General features: G+C 39.5%; 1 protein-coding gene across 3 annotated transcripts in view; it reads left to right on the forward strand.

The window, feature by feature from the left end:
* Kcnn2 (potassium calcium-activated channel subfamily N member 2) overlaps positions 1–20,785 on the forward strand; it is a 389,972-nt gene that overhangs the window by 288,374 nt on the left and 80,813 nt on the right. For all 3 annotated transcript variants that reach the window (XM_006977666.4, XM_042264409.2, XM_076555209.1), the window contains one exon: positions 2,552–2,970. In XM_006977666.4, the coding sequence (XP_006977728.2) occupies positions 2,552–2,970 (419 nt within the window). The remainder of the gene's footprint in view (positions 1–2,551; positions 2,971–20,785) is intronic.

Below are 20,785 nucleotides of genomic sequence, written 5' to 3' on the forward strand. Positions count from 1 at the left end.
CTGGCAGGATTCACAGTTGCCTTCATTCGCAATGCCTGCAAGTACTGTCAAATGCTGTTTCTTCCCCTCTTAAAAAGTACAGCCTGTTACAAAAGTGTCTACAACCTTTTGTTTTTCTTTCTGGCACTGAAGATCAAACCTAGGGTCTTGTGAATGCCAAGGAAGTGCTCTTCTCCCCACTCAGCTCTATCCCCAGGCATTCTTATTATTATTATTATTTGAAACAGGGTCTCCCTGAGTTACTCAGGCTGGCTTTGACTCAAGCTTCTGCCTCCTTAGTAGCTATGGTTACACAGGCCTGTGTTACCAGTTAACCAGGCTACTTTTTTGAATCTAAGTTTTAAAAAAAAGTTATCTGATTTTTCTTTTACAATTAAGGTTAGGCATATTTACTTTAAAATGGTTTTTTAATCATTTTTCTTTTATTTCCATTCCTATATTTGTGCCTTTATTTTTCTATTGTGTTGCTGATTTCTAAAGGAACATCTATATTCAGAGAGTCTTTTGTGATAGAGATGCAAACATCCCCCCACCTCATAGTTTGTTGTTTGTTTGTGTTTTGCTCACTTTATTATGCTTTTGGCATGGCACAAAATAAATAATAAGTAAGTAAGTAAGGAAATAAATAAATAAATGCATAAATAAATAAAGTTTCCTAGAGTGAAATGTACCTGTGTTACTTACTTTTCATTTGTTTGTTTTATGGCTTAGGCCTGCAGCCCAGTCAGAAAGCCTTTATTTCTCTGAGCTTCTGGAAGAAGTCTGATCTGCTACCTTCACTGACCTCTTGGGTTCAGTTTCATAGCCAGATCTCTCATATGCATGTAGTTTTCCTGGGGAGGGCAGGCCTCAGTCCTGGACCCAGCTTTATTTGTGGTGGCCACTGGCTTGTCTGCAAGTTACTTTACAAGAACTTGAAAGTTAAGAGTAAGGACTGTCTTCTGTAATGAAGCTGTCTTCAGTCAGCCTCACCGGTGGCTGAGGGGCTGATGGCAGGGAGGTCCCCCTGGAATTACAGGAGCTCTGAGGAAAACCAACCCCACCCAGTATAGATGGCTGGCCCTGCTTCTCTTTGTGCCTTGTATTCTTTTGGGTGAGTTGGAATGATGCAAGCTTATTTGCATATTTCCCTAAGAGGGAAGGCACGTGGGTCCCAGAGAAAGTGGGGTTGGGTATGGCATTGTGTTAGACACATGGAGCTTGAGAGAACAGCTAGGAGGCAAGGATACAGGGGTGTGGGGGTGAGAGTGCGTGCAGAGAAGAAACAGGGCCTTTTAAAAGTCTCTTAAAGAGCCTTTGGAGTTGTGTGATTCTCAGCCCCTTTGGAGGTAGGTTTCAGTTTTACACTCAGCCTGTCACTCAGAAGCAAGTTGGTAAAGAAAGTAAGTAGACCCTCTAAATACTGACATATTTTTGATTAAAAAAACATCTAATTGATTTCTATCTCCTTGAATCCAGTATCACAAAGAAGCAGCATTTTTCCCCACTCCAATACTGTGTTTTTGTGAAGTAACAGCAAAACAAGGAACAGTTTGGGTCATAGGAGAGAAGGACCACATACAGAATAGCTAAGCAAGAACAGGGACCTACCGGATGTCCATGGAGGAGAAGAGGACACATAGGACATAGGACGCAGCCATGAGGAATCTTCCCCCACCCCCTCAGCAGCTCACGCACTGAGAAGGCAAATATGCTCCCTTTGGTTGGTTGCTTTTACTCCTACTTCAGTTGACTACTTAGCAGAAGGAAGAGAAGGACACCTTTCTTGGTGGGGAACACTGTTGGCATCAGGGCAGAGGAGTCTTCCTAGTCTGCAACCATACAGCAGGATTGGCACCCATGGATTCCTGGACTCAAATGCCAGGAGCTCCCACAAGTCGTCATGACAGCCAGAAAAATGAACACACATTTCCAAATGCTTTTGGGTACTCCTGGACAGCCAGGGTCTGGTGTCCTTGTTTATAAACAGCCAGGGAAGCAAGGTATTCTTTTCTTAATTGTGGTATAAGAGAAGACAAACATAAGAAAAGGTAGTCTTTATTAAGGAAGAATTGAAAAAAGATATAAAACAATAGTGAGGGAATTGGAATAAATGTTTCTGCCACGTTTATCTGTGGTTTCTTGTGATTTTTTTTTCCTGAGGCCAAGAATAAGATTTCTCATAAGAATGCTTATGTGTCGCTGCATTCTAGGGTTGAAGTGACTACAGAGGCACCCTAAATAGCATCATGCATGGGTTGGAACACCGTCTCTTCGAATGGAGAGCAATCTGTTGCAAAGCAAATGTAGTTTATGCTTATCCAGTAACCTGGACTCCCAAATACTCTGAGTCCCTCTGCAGCAAGCGGTTCGTTCTAAGTTTTGCAGAATGGAACCCCCCTCTGGTCCCAATGCCCCCTTCTATAAATAGTGTACCTGGCTAGAGTTTCCAGGCTGTCAGCTTTAGCTCGCCCCGCTGCCAAGCATCACCTGTTGTCTTTTTAAGTTCTGCACTAACACTTGTGGAGCATTCATGCCATACTGAAGCTGCTTTTCTACTTTATTTTTTCAGTTATTCATGGTGGACAATGGAGCAGATGACTGGAGAATAGCCATGACTTATGAGCGTATTTTCTTCATCTGCTTGGAAATACTGGTGTGTGCTATTCATCCCATACCTGGGAATTACACGTTCACATGGACGGCCCGGCTTGCCTTCTCCTATGCCCCCTCCACAACCACCGCTGATGTGGATATTATTTTATCTATACCAATGTTCTTAAGACTCTATCTGATTGCCAGAGTCATGCTTTTACACAGCAAACTTTTCACCGATGCCTCCTCTAGAAGCATTGGGGCACTTAATAAGATAAACTTCAATACGCGTTTTGTTATGAAGACTTTAATGACTATCTGCCCAGGAACTGTGCTCTTGGTTTTTAGTATCTCATTATGGATAATTGCCGCATGGACTGTCCGAGCTTGTGAAAGGTAAGTTTGTTTCTTTTCCTGAGAAAATAATTTGCCATATAGTATCTTCAGAAGTGAGAGAAAGAACATGATGTGCCTGAGTTTTGAAATGTTTTACTGTCTTTTAAATAAGAGTAACAAAGCTTTCCAGAAGGTTCCTGTATAGAGCTAATGCATTGATCATTGTATATTTTGCTTTCTGATTTGATCAGCTCTCAACAGAGAGTTATCTTTGTAGTCTATCAAAATTCAGAGTCCAGGACTTTTTGTTGTGGCTCGGTGTGGGAAATGTTAACGTTGCTGAGATACTTCTGGTTTAAGTATTTATAATTGTTGAAACAGGAAGTCTTGATACAACATGTTTGAACTTTAGGGGACCTGCGAAAGTAGTCAAGTTATTTGTTAACCATAGCGCCAATTGGTACTACTGTGTGCATGATTACCTGTTAGAGACTTGAGGGATGCACAAGCTGGTTTCCATTGAACATTCAAGAACAAAAAGAGACAGTATGTGTTTCTTGTCTGCAAGTCACTGGTGTTTTAGGGGTGCACACAGCTCTGGTGTTTTAGGGGTGCACACACACTGTCTGTATCCAGAGGCTGTTCCCAGAGTCTGAACCAGTCAATTGTATCATCAACAATATTCACTTCATTGTTTACCAAGCAAAATACATTTATGAATGGCCTATAGAAAAAGCCACTTAATGGGTGGTGAGTATGGTTATAGGACTCTGGTAGGAAATTCAAAGTGAAATTAGCATATGAGAGATAGGAATGTTCCTTACTCTTGTATAGAAACCTTACCCTTGTATAGAAACAAAATTTCACAACTTTACCATCCATATTGTGACAGGGTAAATCTCATTGTAGAACTCTTCCCTCCTCTTCATAGATTTTCTTTTTATTTTCTCTGGAATAAATAGTACTTGCTTTCCTTTCCTTTCCCTTCCTTTCCTTTCCCTTCCTTTCCTTTCCTTTGTTGTTTTGGGTTTTTTTTGTTTGTTTGTTTGTTTGCTTAGATTTTTTTTTTTTGGCTTCTGACTCAGTTTTGTTTTTCTTACAATGGAATCATCTCTAAGCCTTACCTTGTTCTGTAAGCCTCCCTCTTTCTCTTAAAATGTATTGAGCTTTCCTACATTTTCCCCTTGAAACAGTGGCTTTTAGAACCTTTTTCTCTTGCTGTGTCATGTTGGAGAGGTTTTGTTGTTGTTGTTTGGTTTTCCTGTGTGTGTGTGTGTGTGTGTGTATTGTGTGTCTGTCTGTCTGTCTGTATATGTGTATGCGTGTGTGTAGTACCTCTTATTTTTTACTTATGCTTTTATTTATTTACTGTGGGTGATCACATTTTGTGATCATTTCTAAGAAAATGCAGTATGTGAGAGAATGACCTTGACAACATGGCAGTCTGTATTCCCAGATAATGTTAATGAACAGTGTGGCTAGATACAAATATCCCAGATTGGAAAGTCATTCTTCAGAAGAGTGAAGAATTTCATTTCCCTTTGTGTTCAGAGTCCCTCAGTCTGATTCCATTCTCATTTTAATCTTTTTTTTTTTTCTTTTTCTTTCTGAAAGCCTCCAGGATTGGCATTCTAAACTGTACGAGGTTATGAATCTGTTTCGGTCTATGATACTGGGAACTTTCTTGGTCCATTCTGTTGTGAGAATTTGGTTGCACTGTGACAGTCTGAGACTGTTAAATAAAGTTTACCTTGAATCAGGGGGCAGAGCTAGCGACTCACTGACCGGAACTGGCCATAGAGAAGCCAGCAATTTGGATAGAGAAGACACACTGGGAGGAAAGGGTGGGGGCTTGAGACTGGCGTTTCCTTTTGGTTTTGGGACAAGTGAGGAGACATCTCTTGCTGGGTCTCCAGCCAAAAATCAAGGGCAGCTGATTGTTCCTCGGCTTCTCTGACCTAACAGGTTTTCCACCACAAATCTGACTTCTGAGTCTTTGTTGATAAATAGAACGATAGAGACTTAGATTAAGCTACGAATAGCAGCCATGGCATAGTCCGGCCACTGGACCCAAAGGACCTCCTGGCCATGGCCTGAGTGATCAGCGGGGTGTTCCCTATGGGACTGTGGGACTGCAGACAGAACCTATTAAAATATCAATAGATTCATGTACAGCCACTAAGCTGTAAGAACATCACCATTCAGCATCGGGATTCTTGTTCTTCAACTCTGAGAAAGGAAACTGATTTCTTAAAGCTCCTGGATTTTGTTGTGTGGATAACGGTCTCCATATGTTAGTTTTTTAATTTTGTCTAATTTTCTCTCTATGCTATGCTTTCCATGTTGGAAGACAACTTTGGTTTTATTTTTAAGCTTTCTGTTAGGGATTAGGGGCATATCTCAATGGTAGAGCCTTGGCCTAGCAGAGCTGGGCTCTGGATGCAATTCTCATTATGGTGAAAGCAAACAAACACGTAAACATGATTTTGTTTTTGGAATTAACATCCTCCCTGCTATTCATTAAATCCCAGTGTCTACTTTTTGACCCCGTGTGCTCATTTGTGTCTGATAGCCTCCCACTTCTCTTGTGCTGTTATATAGGGTTGTATTTATCTGACAATGTTGAGGGTGTTTTAGAATTCTTTTCTCTTTGTATTTGGATTGTGTCCCCAAAGATACATTATTTTCTTTTTTTGGCTGCTGTTTTAGAAGCTTTCCTGAAATGCTTGGGTGTCCTTGGCTGCATGCTCATACTGAGGAGCTCATGTGAAAGAGTCAATTGGAAGCTTTAGGTTTCTGTCTAGAACTGGCCAACTGTGGCCTTCACTGGGGGGAGATTTGGCTGACAGGAGGGACGGGCATATTTCATATATCCTCTGAAAATCTGACCACCCCATGAGCTCATCATTGGAGCCAGAGTATGGATGGTTTCTTTGCGGGAATTCCTGTGAAAGCAGGGGAGTTCTAGTCAGGGTGTGTTCGAAACCACTCACTCAGCCAGTTCACAACCCTGCTCTGCTCTCTCCTGACTACCGAAATCCAGACTCCTACAGGCCTGGCTAAGAGCAGCTCTCATTCCCAGAGCAGAAGACAGGGTTATGTATCTGTCTCTGTGCAGCCTTTGGCTATCTCTCCATTTAAAGCTCGGCCATGTCCCTTCCCTGCAGTGGGCCAGTGTGGACCATGCTGGAGTCATATGGGGGCAGGTCCCCAGTGTCCTGAGAGCTGCTGTTGTTTAAACTCTGATCTAGAGTTCTGCTTTCTTGAGTCAGTATGAGATCAGCTTTCTGATATATTTACTTCTGTGTTGCCTGCCACTCACTCATTTTATCTTTATGGATTTATACTTTTTTTTCTTATTTGCTTAAAGTTATCTATAGTCATTCTTAGAGAGTTAAGAGAAGGAGCCACAAGGAGCATGCATGCTGGGTGAGTTCAGCTGCCTTTCTACAAATTTGTCTGTGGCGAGGCTTTAAAATCATGCATCTAAATCTTTCTGGAACTTCTCTACCTAAGTATAGGTATAGCATTTGAGGGATTAAAGTGTTCCCTTTGTTTTTGGTTAATTTTTGCTATATTGGGAATCAAACCCAGCATTAGTTCAACAAGCATTCTACTACAAAGCTCACTTCTCTAGTTCCCAAAATGCTCTTTTTAAAGAAAGGTAAACTGCTTAAGGTAATGCTTGTCACCTAGCAATCATGGTATTTGTGGGCTTATGATATTTTCTGCAACAGATGTACCTACCAAGTTGAAGAATGACTATTAAAAACTTAGTACACATACCTATTCAGATTCTAAGGATTAAACCAGTATTTCTGCCTAGCAGTGTGACTGTGGTGGGTAAAAGCATCCTTACTAATATTTGCATGAATTTGGGTGGTCTCTACTATGATTGTTTCCAAAGACTAATTTAAGTCACCTCAAAATTGCTCACCTACCATGCGCTTTCTTTTTTTTAAATGGCTCATATCATCATCTTTACCCTAAGTATAGAAATCCTGGGGCAAGCTGTGCCCACTGACAGCAGAGCAGCCCAAAGGATATGTGTTTTTGTTGAGCTTGAACTGTGAGATGGCAGCCATCCCTCTCTTCATCAACAGGCAAGGGAAAGAGAAAGTGTCCCTCGCACCATGGAAAGGAGTCTACAGGCAGGAGGAACAGAAGCGAATCAACAGATCTTTGGTTTTTGTGGGAAAGGAGACAAATGCCAGGCTCAGGATTGCAACCGCAAGAATGAGTCACAGCTTGCAATTTGGAGGGTGGGTGACCCCAGGCTAGGCACATTACTTACTGCTACTTGCTCATGTTTTTCTTCATTTGCAAGCTAAATGGTTATTTAGCTTAACATTTTATAATTACACAAATGTGAAAAGACATAAAATCATTACCCAACACTTTGATAGAGTTTCCACAGTTGATTTTTTTTTTTTCAGCAAATTTCCCATTTTGCTTTGGAAAATCTCCAGATTGTGACTTTTAGATGCAAAGATATGTATCTTTTGGGACTGGCCTCCACTACTCTGCATCTTGATTGGTTGTGGTTTTCTGTAGTGGTCTCTCTGTTGGAAAGGGAAGTTTCCTTGATGACGGTGATGCCTACATTCATCTGTGGGTATAAGGACAAACATTTAGAATGTAGTTAGGGATTATTCTGGTTCAGAAAAGTGGCTGTTGTAGGTTCTCCTCCAAGATTGTGTGTCCTACAAATGTCATAAGCTACAGCCAAAAAATCTCCACCAGCACGGCTCTCCAAAATTAGAGCTGAACAAGGACGACAATAGGCATTCTGATGTGCACAGGGAAAAACCCTGAGGCCTCAACCCTACACAAGCAACTACAGGCAACTAAGGAACACTGAGAGCCAGAGAAATAGCCTTCTCTGGGAAGATGACACCAATTGGTTATCCAATACCACTAGCCAGCCCTAGGAACACACATACAAGTAGTATTATACAGACCGAGCAGGCTGTTTTTAAGAATATTTATGTGTATATATATACATACATACACATACATACACACACACACACACACACACACACACACACACACACATATATATATATATATATATATATATATATATATATATATATATATATGATAACAATTAATGAAAGAAAAAAGGCCACTATTTTGAACAAGAGCAAGATGGGGTGAATAAACAAGTTTGGAGGGAGGAAAGGGAAAAGTAAAATTATACAATTACACTATGGCCTCAAAAAATGAAATTTAAAATCTGCAAAGATACAGAAATTACTTCACAGTTTCCATCTTAAATATTACTGCACAAGCCGGCCTCTTTCTCCTTGATGTTGGCTTGCCTCTGTCTCTCTCTTCCCCTTGCTTCCTCTGTCCTTTCCTTCCTCCTTTCTTCAATCCTTCCCTCTCTAACTTCCTCCATTTTTTCTGCTTTCCCTCCTTCCCATCCATTTCCCTTTGCTTTTCTAAGTATATATTGTTTCACAGAAGCAGAACTCTTTTGGCCTAAGTGAACCACACTGTCTTATCTTTGGCCCATCTAAGTATCCTGTCTACATGAAAGGGAGATATTTTGTATCAAATAGAAATGTAGACCAATTTCTAAACAGTCTTATTAAACAAGAAGCACAGAGCCAAACACAGGGGTAATAGCCGAAGAGATCAGAGAAATAGCTAATAGCCACAGTTAGCCTTAGCTTACCACCTCACCGTCGCTTCCCCAGAAAGAGCTTCTTCTGGTCTAAACTGCTTTTATTGCCTTCCTGTTCTGCCTAAGCCCAGCCACATCACTTCCTCATCATTGCCTGTCTATACAGACCTCCAGGTCTCTATGGTTGGTACTGGGATTAAAGGTGTGTGTCACCACACTTGGCTGTGGCCTTGACCACACAGAGAGTCTGCTTGCCATGTGATCAGATTAAGGGTATGTGCTACCACCACCTGACTTCTGTTTATGGCTCACTATGTGACCTCTGATCTCCAGGCAAACTTTATTTATTAACATGCAAATAAAATCACATTTCAGCACAAATAAAATATCACCACATAGAAATTCTCTTTTTAATTAGTTATAAGAATTTTAAGAACATTTAGAGGCTGGAGATATGCCGTGGCTGTTAAGTGTACTGTATATTGCTGTTGCAGGAGACCCAAGTTTGGTTCCCTGCAGCCACGTCAGGGGCCTCACAACCATCTGTAGCTCAAGCTCTGGAGCATCTGATGCCTTCTTCTGGCCTCTTCAGGTACCTGCACTCATCCACATACAGACAAACACACAGAAGCATAATTAAAAATAAGACAACCCTTTTAAAAATAATTCTAAGAGTATTTTAAGATGAAGAGAGTCAGACAGCATTCTGGAAAAGTTGTGTCGATCCCTGTCCTCCTACTAAGCACAGAGTTTCTAGCATTTTCTTGAAAGTGTTCTTCTCTATTGATGGGGAAGGCAGCCATAGGAAGCATCTATTTTTCATCCCTGGTGTATTGTGTGTTCAATATTTATTTGCCTGTGAATGTAAATGTATATGTATATATTGTACTTTGTATATACTATGGATGTGTATATTGTATAGATAGTATGTATATATAATACGTGATTTATAATTATAAAATTTATATCTTTATACTTTGTATATGTATGTCTATACATATATATGCTAGTATTTATTGACTCTTTATTTGGGTGAATGATAGGTAAAAAGCAGAGAAGTCAGAACTCTAGTATTATTTCGTTTGCCTCATTGGTTAGTCAACCTCTACCTTCAGCTAAATGAGAGTAATCACCACACTCTGGTTCGGGTATAGTTTTGTGTTCAAGTGAACATCTTTACTGATGCAAGCCAAGAATCCCAGTAAATGATCTGACATTCAAAATGGCTCAGACCTGGACATTTCATCAGGATACGTCTGGGAGAAACTTCAGGGGAACTTGAGAAGCAGAAGAAACTGGAACACCCAAGCTTAAGTCCTTGGACTTTGGGAAGTACCCAGTCCCTGTCTGCACCTCCTCGGATTTCTTTAGTTTTGTAGAAATAGCCTCCTCCATGGCCAGGTTAGCGTGTGTCAAGAGATGCTGTTCCTCAGAGGTTATCATAACTTGACAAGCTCCGTACGGGGGCCAGTGCTGTGTCACACTGGGAAGACCCCCTTGTCATTGCCTTGCTTTTATTGCTGTTGTCATCGCCATGAAGGTCTGAAGAACAACTAGCATGTAAATATGCATCAGGAATTCCAAGAGGGAAAGTGATACTGGCTTGTCTGCATCTTCTGAGACACGTTCTTGGTGTATGTTAGTTAATTAATACTGATGTTTTAGAGACTGGGAGGTATTACAACCTTCTGCAGTTTAAGAGTCAAGTGAAATATTTCTATGTTCAATATATTCTTTTCTTCTTTTGATGGAACTTTAATAATCTAGAAGGGAAGACATACTCAAAGACAAATAAATACTGAGAACATGGAGCTAGGGACTCTGGTGCCAGTGTTTCCAAGTAAAAGTCACACTGTGCTACTGTCATAAATCAGAGGAGTTAGGACTGTTTCTGTTGCTGGGGAAAGGGCCATGTAGTTAGGATATCAATGGCCAAATAACACCATACTCTGACTTATTCATTGTCTTGTCTATAAACACATTTAAATAAATAAACTCATATACATTAGTTGAGAGGGAGATATTTTGGAAAATCAGTTTGAAATGGTTTCATTTTGAAAGTGGAAGAGTTAAAGAAGCAAAAAGTGAACTTGGGTGTGAATTTCTTCTGGAACTGTGACCAGCATTGTAAACTGGTTGACTAAGTTCCAGCACTAAAACCTAACAGATAAAAATTACATGGTATTTATTTTTCTAATGATCAAAGATAATATGAGAACCAGAGACTTCCACTTCAATATGCTTATTATGTTAATAAGTATGCTGTAATATTACCCCAATAGAGTACATATTTATATTCTACTCTGTGTGTGATAGTTTCACTAATAGTCATTTACAATATATTTTCAAAAGTTTTGTTTTTAATCACAGAGATGATTTCTCAAATACATCTGAAACTTTATTCTTATATATTGTCTGGTGGAATATTATAGGCAAATAATACTCCATAGTAAAATGACACACAGTGTAAGTTTTACACGTATAGCTGTCTTCTGACATCAGTGTATTGAATGGGTTGTTGAGAGAATCTCCTATCAAATAGAATACCTCTGGTCCAGGGACACACACCAGTAGGATGTCCTGAAGAAAAAGAGCAATGTGTTTTGTAGTTAGATAGTCTTTCATCCTTTTATCCCTAGCTTATAGATGATATATGGGATTCCACTGTCTATTGGTAATGGGCTCTGAATCATGTCCATTTATACTCTTATTCATGAGAACCCCAAAAGTTAATTGTTATTAGCATCTAGTACATCAGTTCAGTGTTACACTGATCCCCTTTCCTGACTGCCTTAGTGTGTATATTCAAGATCATTCATTGTTTACCCTTTGTAGAGCATTATTTAAAATGATTTGCTAATGGTAGGTTCCATTTGTAGTTGGAATTTTCCTTGGGTCGCCAACCAGCTCCCAAATAAAGACATGGAGACTGAATATTAATTATGAATGCTCGGCCTTAACTTAGGTTTGTCCCCCTAGCTCTTTTAACTTTTAAATGTGTTTCCATTCATTTACATTTTGCCTTCGGGCTTTTTCACCTTTCTTCCATTCTGCATGTTCTACTTTCCTTCTTCCTCTGCATCTGGCTGGCTGGCCCCTGACATTTCCCTGCCATCTCCTTTTCTTTCTTCCTTGAGCCTAAATTCCTCCTCCTACTTACTCTCCCTGCCTGAAAGTTCTGTCTATACCTCCTCCTTTGCTATTGGCCATTCAGCATTGTATTAGACCAATCAGGTGTCTTAGGCAGGGAAGGTAAAACAGCAACACATCTTTACATAGTTAAATAAATGTTCTGCAACATAAACAAATGCAATATATCTTTATGTAGTTAAACAAATGCAGCACGTATTTGCATAGTTAAACAAATATTCAGCAACAGGTTTCAACGTGAGATAACTGCATTTGGTGTGTATACATGGCTTGGATTGTAGTCTTCACTTCGCTTTTTCCAAACGAGTTTGAACTTTTACTTTCCACTTTCATGTGACATATTCCAACTTTTGGAAGAGAAAGGATAAATGGGATGTGGATGTCTCACCTGTTCTATTATGGTTTTTATTCTTAATATAGAATTATATGCATGGGACTATGATGGAGATCTACATTTTACTGTGCTGGCTCATTTTCCCAATTCATCAGCCAAGATTTTATATTTTCAGGAGACTCACCCAGAGGACTGCTGTCTTTAAAGCCCTGGCCTTTAGGGTTTCCTGGTTCTCTTTTGCTTAAATTTGAAACATGGCACTTCTGATGGAATTTCTTTAATATTTTTAAAAGTGTCATTAACTATGCCTTCTGATACTACGCAAACATGCTCTGGCACTTGGGTTTGTTACAGAGTACTGGATAATTATATTATTTTCACCTCTCCAACTTCCAGCTGTTGCTAAGTCAACACCAAGCCTTTCATCAATGAATTTGTAATATGTGGTTGATGGTAATGTAATACTTTGTTTACTTCCAGGATCTGATTCACGCAATACACTTATAGCATTTTCACACTTATGAATGAGTCACAGCTTTAAAATGGCCCTTCAAGTTAGAAAAGTCTGCACTTTAGAAGCTGTCAGCATGCATTGGTAACTTGCAAAGCCTCAGTGCTTAGTGTTATTTTCCCAAATAAAGTGGTCGTTAAAGTCTTAAAAAAAAAAAAAGCATGGCCGCAAGCTCCATTTTCTCCTCATCCCTATATAGATCTTTTTTTGGGGAAGGAGTCAACCTTCAAGGTAACAAGCAAGAGTAATATTTGGAGCAGGGAGCTTTGATGTTCTCGTCTCAAGAATAAGGGTTGAAAAGTGTCTCAGAGGTTCTTAAAGCCACCACAACTCAGAGTTGAACAGCGTAGGCATCCAACCTCAGTGGACACCTGACATGATAGTTCATAGCAGGCTTATCACTATCACATCCATGCTCAAGTCCAGATCTTATAAAGTATGAGCTCTGTCTTCTTCCCAGATTTGGGAAATCCCTGAAGTTCTATCCAAGTAGAATGTGTGTGCAAGGTATATACATGAAGGTTTGGTCAGGGAACTCATGCAGTTCAGTTTCACTGGACCACTTTGTTTTTTATGAAACTTAATACCTTTCTTAGACCCCAGGTTGGATTGGGGGTAAACAGTGTTCATTATTTGTCCATAGATTTTTTTTGTATTCTATTTCTGTTTTGGTTTTTTGTTGTTGTTATTGTTATTTTTAAGTTCTAAGCATCAAACCCAGGTCCTTGACCATGCCAAGTGGTGTCTATTTTAGAGCTATACACATACCAGAGCATCTTATTCTTTGATTTTTGATGCTGTATTACTGTAAACTTGTATTAAAATAGAGGAGAAGGGCCAGGCGGTGGTGGCACACGCCTTTAATCCCAGCACTTGGGAGGCAGAGGCAGGTGGATCTCTGTGAGTTCGAGGCCAGCCTGGGCTACCAAGTGAGTTCCAGGAAAGGCGCAAAGCTACACAGAGAAACCCTGTCTCGAAAAACGGAAAAAAAAAAAAAAAGAGGAGAAAAATTTTAAGACAAAGTTTCTTCCCATGCAATAAAATTTACACATTTTGGGCATGCTCCAAGTTTAGACAAATCTGCCTCATATTGCTAACAGTCAACTTTTATAAACTTAATCCATTAATGAAGTTATTCACTGTTAAGAGATAGAGAATTAGGCCTTTGTGTTCTATCCCATAGCTGCTGTTAGGTAATAAAGCACCTACTGGGTGTCAGGAAGTCTGCTTAGCTGTTTTCAAATAAAGAGAGGCACGATCTACTTCTCTACTAGTTGCTAGCCTGGCAGGACAACATCTAGTTCATGAATGGCTCTTGGATCCCAGGAAGGCCACAGTCCTTGAACTTCCGCACCCTGACAGTTGCAACTCTTCTTGGTCCCTGTGTCAAAAACCCCCATGGATAATAAATACTCTGATTGCTGCCAAATTCCCAGGAATGCTGGACAAAGCCCAGTAATGAGATATGGAAATTTAGTGTGATGCTGAAATCAGAGTTACTGTGATCTGCTATTATTCAATGCTTAGTGAAAAGTACAGAATAATAATAAAAAAAATAGAACTTTATTATCAAGAGTTTCAGCATAATTTTTGGCTAAAGTATATAAAAATGAGTATTACACAGCACTCATTTTAAAGACAATTTTAATGAAGCATAATTTATGTGTAATAAAATCTACCAATTTGGATGATTTAGTACTGTGGCCTGGTGCAGCCACATACAGCCTATGAAGATAGATTTGCCTGTCTGAATCATTCAGATCAGCAAGATCAGATAATATAGCTGAAAACCCTCTATTTACAGGTTTCTCAAAACACCAGGGACCACAAATGTTTATAAAACGTGTATCAGCATCAAGTTGGTACAATTTTTCCCATTATTTTTCTTTATCAATACAACATAACTATATGTGTGTGTGTGTGTGTGTGTGTGTGTGTGTGTGTGTGTGTTGTACTACATGTTAAGAGTAACCTAGAGATAACTTAAAACCTACAGATTGCTATAGATGCTATGCAAATACTATGACATTTTATGTAAGAGACATTGTGCATCCATGGACTGTGGGTATCCACAGGCTCCAGTCTCCCATAGACACTAAATATGACATATCATTTCTTGCATTTGGCTTCTTTTACTTTGCCTAAACATGATATTTATCTCTGTTACAGTGTGTCTGACAGTGTGCTCTTTTTTATTGGTGAACAGTGTTCTATTATAAGAACATTTTATCCGACTGTTGATCACCTGATGCACATTTAGATGGTTTCCTGGTATGGGTATTATGGGTAGGGTTCTGTGAATTTTTGTACAAAAGTCTCTATGTAAACATGTATTCTGACCCCAGCAAATATCTGAATGTGTATCATTTTATATTCCTGCAGCAGTGAACAATATATGAGAGTGTATGAGGATTCTAGATTCATGATATACCTAACATTAACACATACATATGAATGGCAATATTTTATGTGTAAATAGTTATATTTTCATATTAATTTGTATATTGGATATGAATAAATAGCATTGGCAGCCATGTATATGAGCACACATACATAAATATATGTATATAAAGAAAAGTACATATATAAATTATATACATTTACTTACATAATATTACAGCCATCCTAAAAAGTAAAAAGTACCCTGATATTATGTATATAATTTGCAGCCCTCTAGTGAGTAGTGATTTTGAATACCCTTTAGTGAACATTAGCTCTTTGTAAGTCTTTGGGAAAATAGCTATTCATTTTTCTCACTTGTTTTTAAGTAGGTTCCTTTGTTTTAGTATAATTTAAGAGTTCTTTATGGAGTTTACTTATCAGTTAATTATCAGAAACATGGTTTATACATGTTTTTGTGGTTTATTTTTTAATTTCTCTTCTCATTTCTTTGTAAGTATGTCAAAGCCATGCAGATTGCCTTCTTCTGAATCAGTCTTGCCTCCACTTCTAAGACAATACAGGAAAAGAAACTCAGAGGTCTATCACCCACAGGTGGGACTCCTTGAAGACACCCACTCTCTTATCGAATTCTCTTTCCTCCAGACTGTCCTTTCCCTGTTCTAAAGTCTTTTGAGAAACCACATTTTCTAATGTTACAAAAGAGAGGAAGGAACAAAGGAGATTTCCTTTCATCGCCACTAAAGATCTTCCCATTGAATTGATGATGTTGACAGCTATGAGACGTGAAGCCAGAATATGTCACACCATCACTTAGGGTGAAAACACTCCTGACTTGTCTTCCTTGGCGGATACTTAATGTTATTGTTTTCTTTTCCATTTGAAGCAATAATGCGTTTTGATTTGTCTTCTGCTTTCATGACCAATGGCCAGATGTGTAATGTGCTTCCAAGATGTAGCTAGCTAGACATCGTGAATAGCTGTGCTCCTCCTCCTCCTCCTCCTCCTCCTCCTCCTCCTCCTCCTCCTCCTCCTCCTCCTCCTCATTGTGTGCCTTGCTGAGTTTCTGACAGCCCATGCTTAGGACTTTAAAAGGTGCATGCTCTAGCTGTGGGCTACTGTTTGGCTAGTTGGAGCATCAGCAACAGATCAGCATAGTATAATACAGAGAGATGCACCATATGCTTTGAACATGTGGTAGTACTGATTCCATGTTGGCATAGATGGAAGATGCTTGGGTGATTGCTGCCTGGTACCTGTGCTTTCGGGACTCTTCTCTGGAAGTTGTCTTTTAAAAACTTTGTGCATTCAACAAAATGTGCTGTTTTGGTTTTCTAAATTATACTTGATAAACTAGCAAAAAGATGCAATTTAAGTGTAAGTTTTTGCAGACTTTTTAGTGTCTATATAACACCTTTAGAACCTCATTTGAAAAGTAATGTAGCAGTCATAGTATGTTAATATGAAAGTCACAAAGCAAGGCCTAAGTATCAGAGCCATTGTGTTTAGCAGAAAGTATCTATTCTGTCAGTGATCATGGTAAAAGTTAAATTTGATGACCTACTTTCTTTAATGAGATCAAGGGGGTACATGGAAGGGGCTGTAGAGAGGAAACAGAAGGGGGTAAACGTTGTAATTATTTTATAATCTCAAAAAGTTTTAAAAATTGGTTTCCAATAATCCATGTGGTCACACTTACTAGTCGTTATAAGCATTCTGTGTTTGAACAAAGCTGTGCTACCTATCTATAGAGTCCAGTTAGGATACTGTTACCTCAGCAGAGTAGAGTTTAAACAAAGCAATACTGATGCTGTCCTTAGAATTTCTAAATTCTAATAATGCTGTATTTCTGAGAGTAGACAATGTTTACTACTGTTGTTATACTTATATGCCTAATGTATCCTCATTGTTATTTTTTTAATTATACACAATTATGGGGCACATGTATAGCACATGTATATAACATAAAGAACAATTTGAGGCATTTATATTTCTCTGTATAAATATTTTTTCTAAAGTTTGATTAATAGAATAATTACACATTTATGAGATACAGTGTGGCATTTTCAGCACAGTTATATAATATGTACTTGTCAATCAAGCTAATGAATGTTTACATCTCTTTATCACTACTTTGAGCATGGAGTGCTCATGTTCTCTCTCCTAGGTATTAAGTATGCAGTAAATAACTATGAATTATCGTGACCCTATTGTGTCATGAAACACTACAACTTTTGTACTTCTTTCTGTATTTTGTTCAATTTCCCCACACCCTGGTTACCTAAACCCTGCTAAGCCTTTGGTAATTGCCATTCTCTATTCAGGTTGATGTTTTTAGCTTCCATGTAGGAGAGAGAACATGAGGTATTTGTCTATTGTATCTGACTTATCACCTGCACAGTTCACACTAGATACAGCATAGAATAAAATGATGTTTTTCTGTGGATAAAGGGTAAAGAAATGTGCTATACAGAGCAATATCATGCTGTTCAGCCACAAAATGAGACTCTATTAAAAAAGTGAATTATAGAAAATTCAGAGGTTTCCGTGAAGTGAGAATTCACATTGCTGTTTCCTATTCCCATCTAAAGACACTCATTTTTGTAATATCCTGTGACAGGTTCTATTACTCATCTTACCCACTACTTGTTGTATCATCCAGATCCCTCATCTCACAGCCCTACTGAGGTCATTGGTTTATTTTGATGGGGCAAGTATTTGGTAGGCATGTGGTAACTGATGATTGGATAGGGAAGAGAATGAAGATGCCATGTTGGAAATGTTCCATGTGGTCTGTAGAGCAAGGAAGATTACTGTAGTCAGTAGCCAGCAGTATGTGTTCAAAACTTTCATCTGGGGCCCATGAGATGGCTTAGTGATAATGGTACTTATTACCAAGAGTTCTATCCTTAGGAGCTACATAGTGGAAGGAGATAACCACCACACACAAGTTGTCCTCTGATCCCCACACATACATCAGGGTGTGCACCCTGCACCCAGTAAACAAATGTCATAGAAAATACCTTTCTAGAGGTCCTATTAGGTTGAATTAGTTCAGTTCGGTGGTGTTCTTTAAGTGCCAATTGTGTCCTTCACCTTGGGCAGATAGAGGTAAAAAGCTGTAGCTCCATCAATCGCCTTGGTGAAAAAAACAAACAAACCAAACAAACAAAAAGTAAACACCCTACCTGGTACCATCTTGATCCCCCATGGAGCTCTTTAACAGACTTCATCATGTACAGAAGTACATGTCCTCTACCAGGTCAAGAATAAGACTAACTAGTGTATTCCAGTGAAGATCTGTAGGCAAATGCTTCTGCACAGATGTGTACCAATCATGTCTATTAGATGGAAGGACTTAATGTATCAAAATTACACTCTGTAGTGTTCTTACGACGAGAATCACTAATGAGAATCTATGTTAAAGGCATATGTTAAAGTGGTATCATCTTCTAGAAAATGGTTCCTTTGCAAGTAATTAGTTTCTTGATTTAGTACGTTAATGTGGCTTAATGAAGAGTTCTGTGCTAATTTCGAACGTCTGTGAAGCAGTGGTGGAATCGGCAGTTGTTGAATGTGTGAAGATTGCAGACACATTGGTTTTGAAAATCTGAAGCCTCCCTCTGTGCTGGTCAGTGAGGGGCCTCACAGCAATGTGGCAGGCATGGTACAGCTCCTTTTGAAGTCCTGCCCTGTGTTCAGTCCGAAGAATTTCTATTTCGTCTGCTGGAGCACACAGACTTCAGACAGAGTTCCCCTGTCTTTTATCTTGGCTGTTGCTTCAAGGGCTCTCAGCTCAGTACAGCTGGAGTCATTGCTGAATTACAGAGGGAAGACAGAGGGGATCCTGTTCTAAGGAGGCTTTAGTGACAGAGCCCCAAAGCAAAGAGAAATACCCAGATGGCTGTGAGTGACCCTGAGTCAGAGTTCTCTTTCATTTTTTTAGAGCTGCCTGTTGTAGATGACTGCCCTGGTGTCCTCTGTACTCGCCTCCCCCCCCCCCCCCACCTCCTGTGTGTGTAACTCTGAGTACAGCAGCAGTAACAGGCAATCTGAGGTCGATCTTGTTAGGAACATGCAGGGGAAGTTCTGCTCCTGATATCCACAGAACTGAGAATCTCAGGCTGGTTGTAGGGGGGCTTGTGCCTATAACCCCAGTGCTCTGGAGGCTGAGACAGGAGGCCAAGCTAGGCTACATATGGAGTTCAAGGCCAGCCTAGGCTATATAGTATAAGAAGAACTTGTCTACTCTCCTAAAAAGGAATGCTTTCGAATTCCCACCACCCTCTCTAGAGGAAAGAATCCACCATGAGGTTTAAACTACCAACTGTAACTTCCTCATCCAAGAATATCTTTAACCACATTAAGAAGTCCAGGGAGCTTTAAAAGATAGGAATTTTTACACACAGTTCTCAGTCTGGTTTTACTTTTGAAAAGAGATTTTTATCAGGTTTGGTTTTTGTCTTAATTTGTTTCTTATGGGTAATTTCTTACTTTGAGGGAAAAATAGCAGAGACCAAGGAAATGAAATTTTTATTTCCAGTGTGTTGAGCTAGCTAATTGAGGGGAAGACTAACTATGTAGCCCATGGGCCAGATCTCAGCTACTACTTGCTTCTGAAAAGTGCACAGGCTAAGAATAGTTTTTGCATGCTTAAATTGAAGGGAGAAAAGAATGTGTAGCAGAGACCATATGGAGTCTGCAAAAGCTAGAATATTTCTTTGCCAGCCTATAATGGTGTAAGTTCATGGACCCCTGAACTGTAGAGGCCTCTTCTGTTTATATTTTGTTGCAAGCAGAGTGTGGTATTATATATCTTTGGGGGGGGACTAGGTGGTGGCTTATTATTTTCCTGCATCTTAAATCAAGTAAGAGCCTTCCCTGCCAACAATATTATCTCTAGGGCTAAATACAAATGTTTGGTGATTGTCAAACACTGACATTAGTACAGTGATAGATAGGGTAGCTTATACTGATGTTAATCAGTTTCCTAAACCATAAAAGAGATTAGTGCCCACTTCATTCATTTCTTGTTCTTGCTCGGTAGATCTACATCTTCTGTCTCCTCCCCGCCCCCAACCCTGAAGAAAATACAGCCTGCTATGAAACAGTTGCTCTGATCTCATGGGGAATCTAGCCTCCTAGGTTGTAACTCCACTGACCTTGGCTTTTCATAACAATTGCTGAATTGTTGGGAAATCTAAAATCTGGACAATGTGAGGACTAGGTCTTGGAAATGATGCCTCCAGTCATTGAAAATTTGGAGCATGACTTGAACTAGGAAAGTCACCTGGTCTTGCATGGTCACTCTGAGTGACATGTGGACTCCCCTCCACATGTGTGAAGACCTCGCTCTGTACCTGTTCTTTGGGCAGTGATAAAGGAAACATTGGTTTTTTTTTTGTTTTTTGTTTTTTGTTTTTTTGTTGTTGTTGTTATTAAATAACATGGAGTTGTAATGCACAATCACCTTGGCCATATGGCTTCCAACTGCAAGTTTTCATCTACCAAGTGAAAGCCACGATTCTCAATATAGACAAAACTGACTAGCAAGAGGTTGCAATGGTCCCCATTAGGTTTTGTTGCAAAAATCTCTGCAGGGCTGTGAATTTTGTATTGGAAAACCTGACATCATATATACTCAAGATACATCAAGCAGATTCAACAGGAGATCTCTCTCTCTCTCTCTCTCTCTCTCTCTCTCTCTCTCTCTCTCTCTCTCTGGTGTGTACGTGTGTAATAATTTAAAGAAATAAGTCATTAATGTGAGAGGGAGTTGAGGAAAAGGGAGGGCTTGTAACTAAGGTACTTAGGGGAGAGGTTGTAGTGAGGGAAGAGTAAAGGG

This window comes from Peromyscus maniculatus, chromosome 19 (genome assembly GCF_049852395.1).
Source record: "Peromyscus maniculatus bairdii isolate BWxNUB_F1_BW_parent chromosome 19, HU_Pman_BW_mat_3.1, whole genome shotgun sequence".
NCBI classification, from domain to species: domain Eukaryota; kingdom Metazoa; phylum Chordata; class Mammalia; order Rodentia; family Cricetidae; genus Peromyscus; species Peromyscus maniculatus.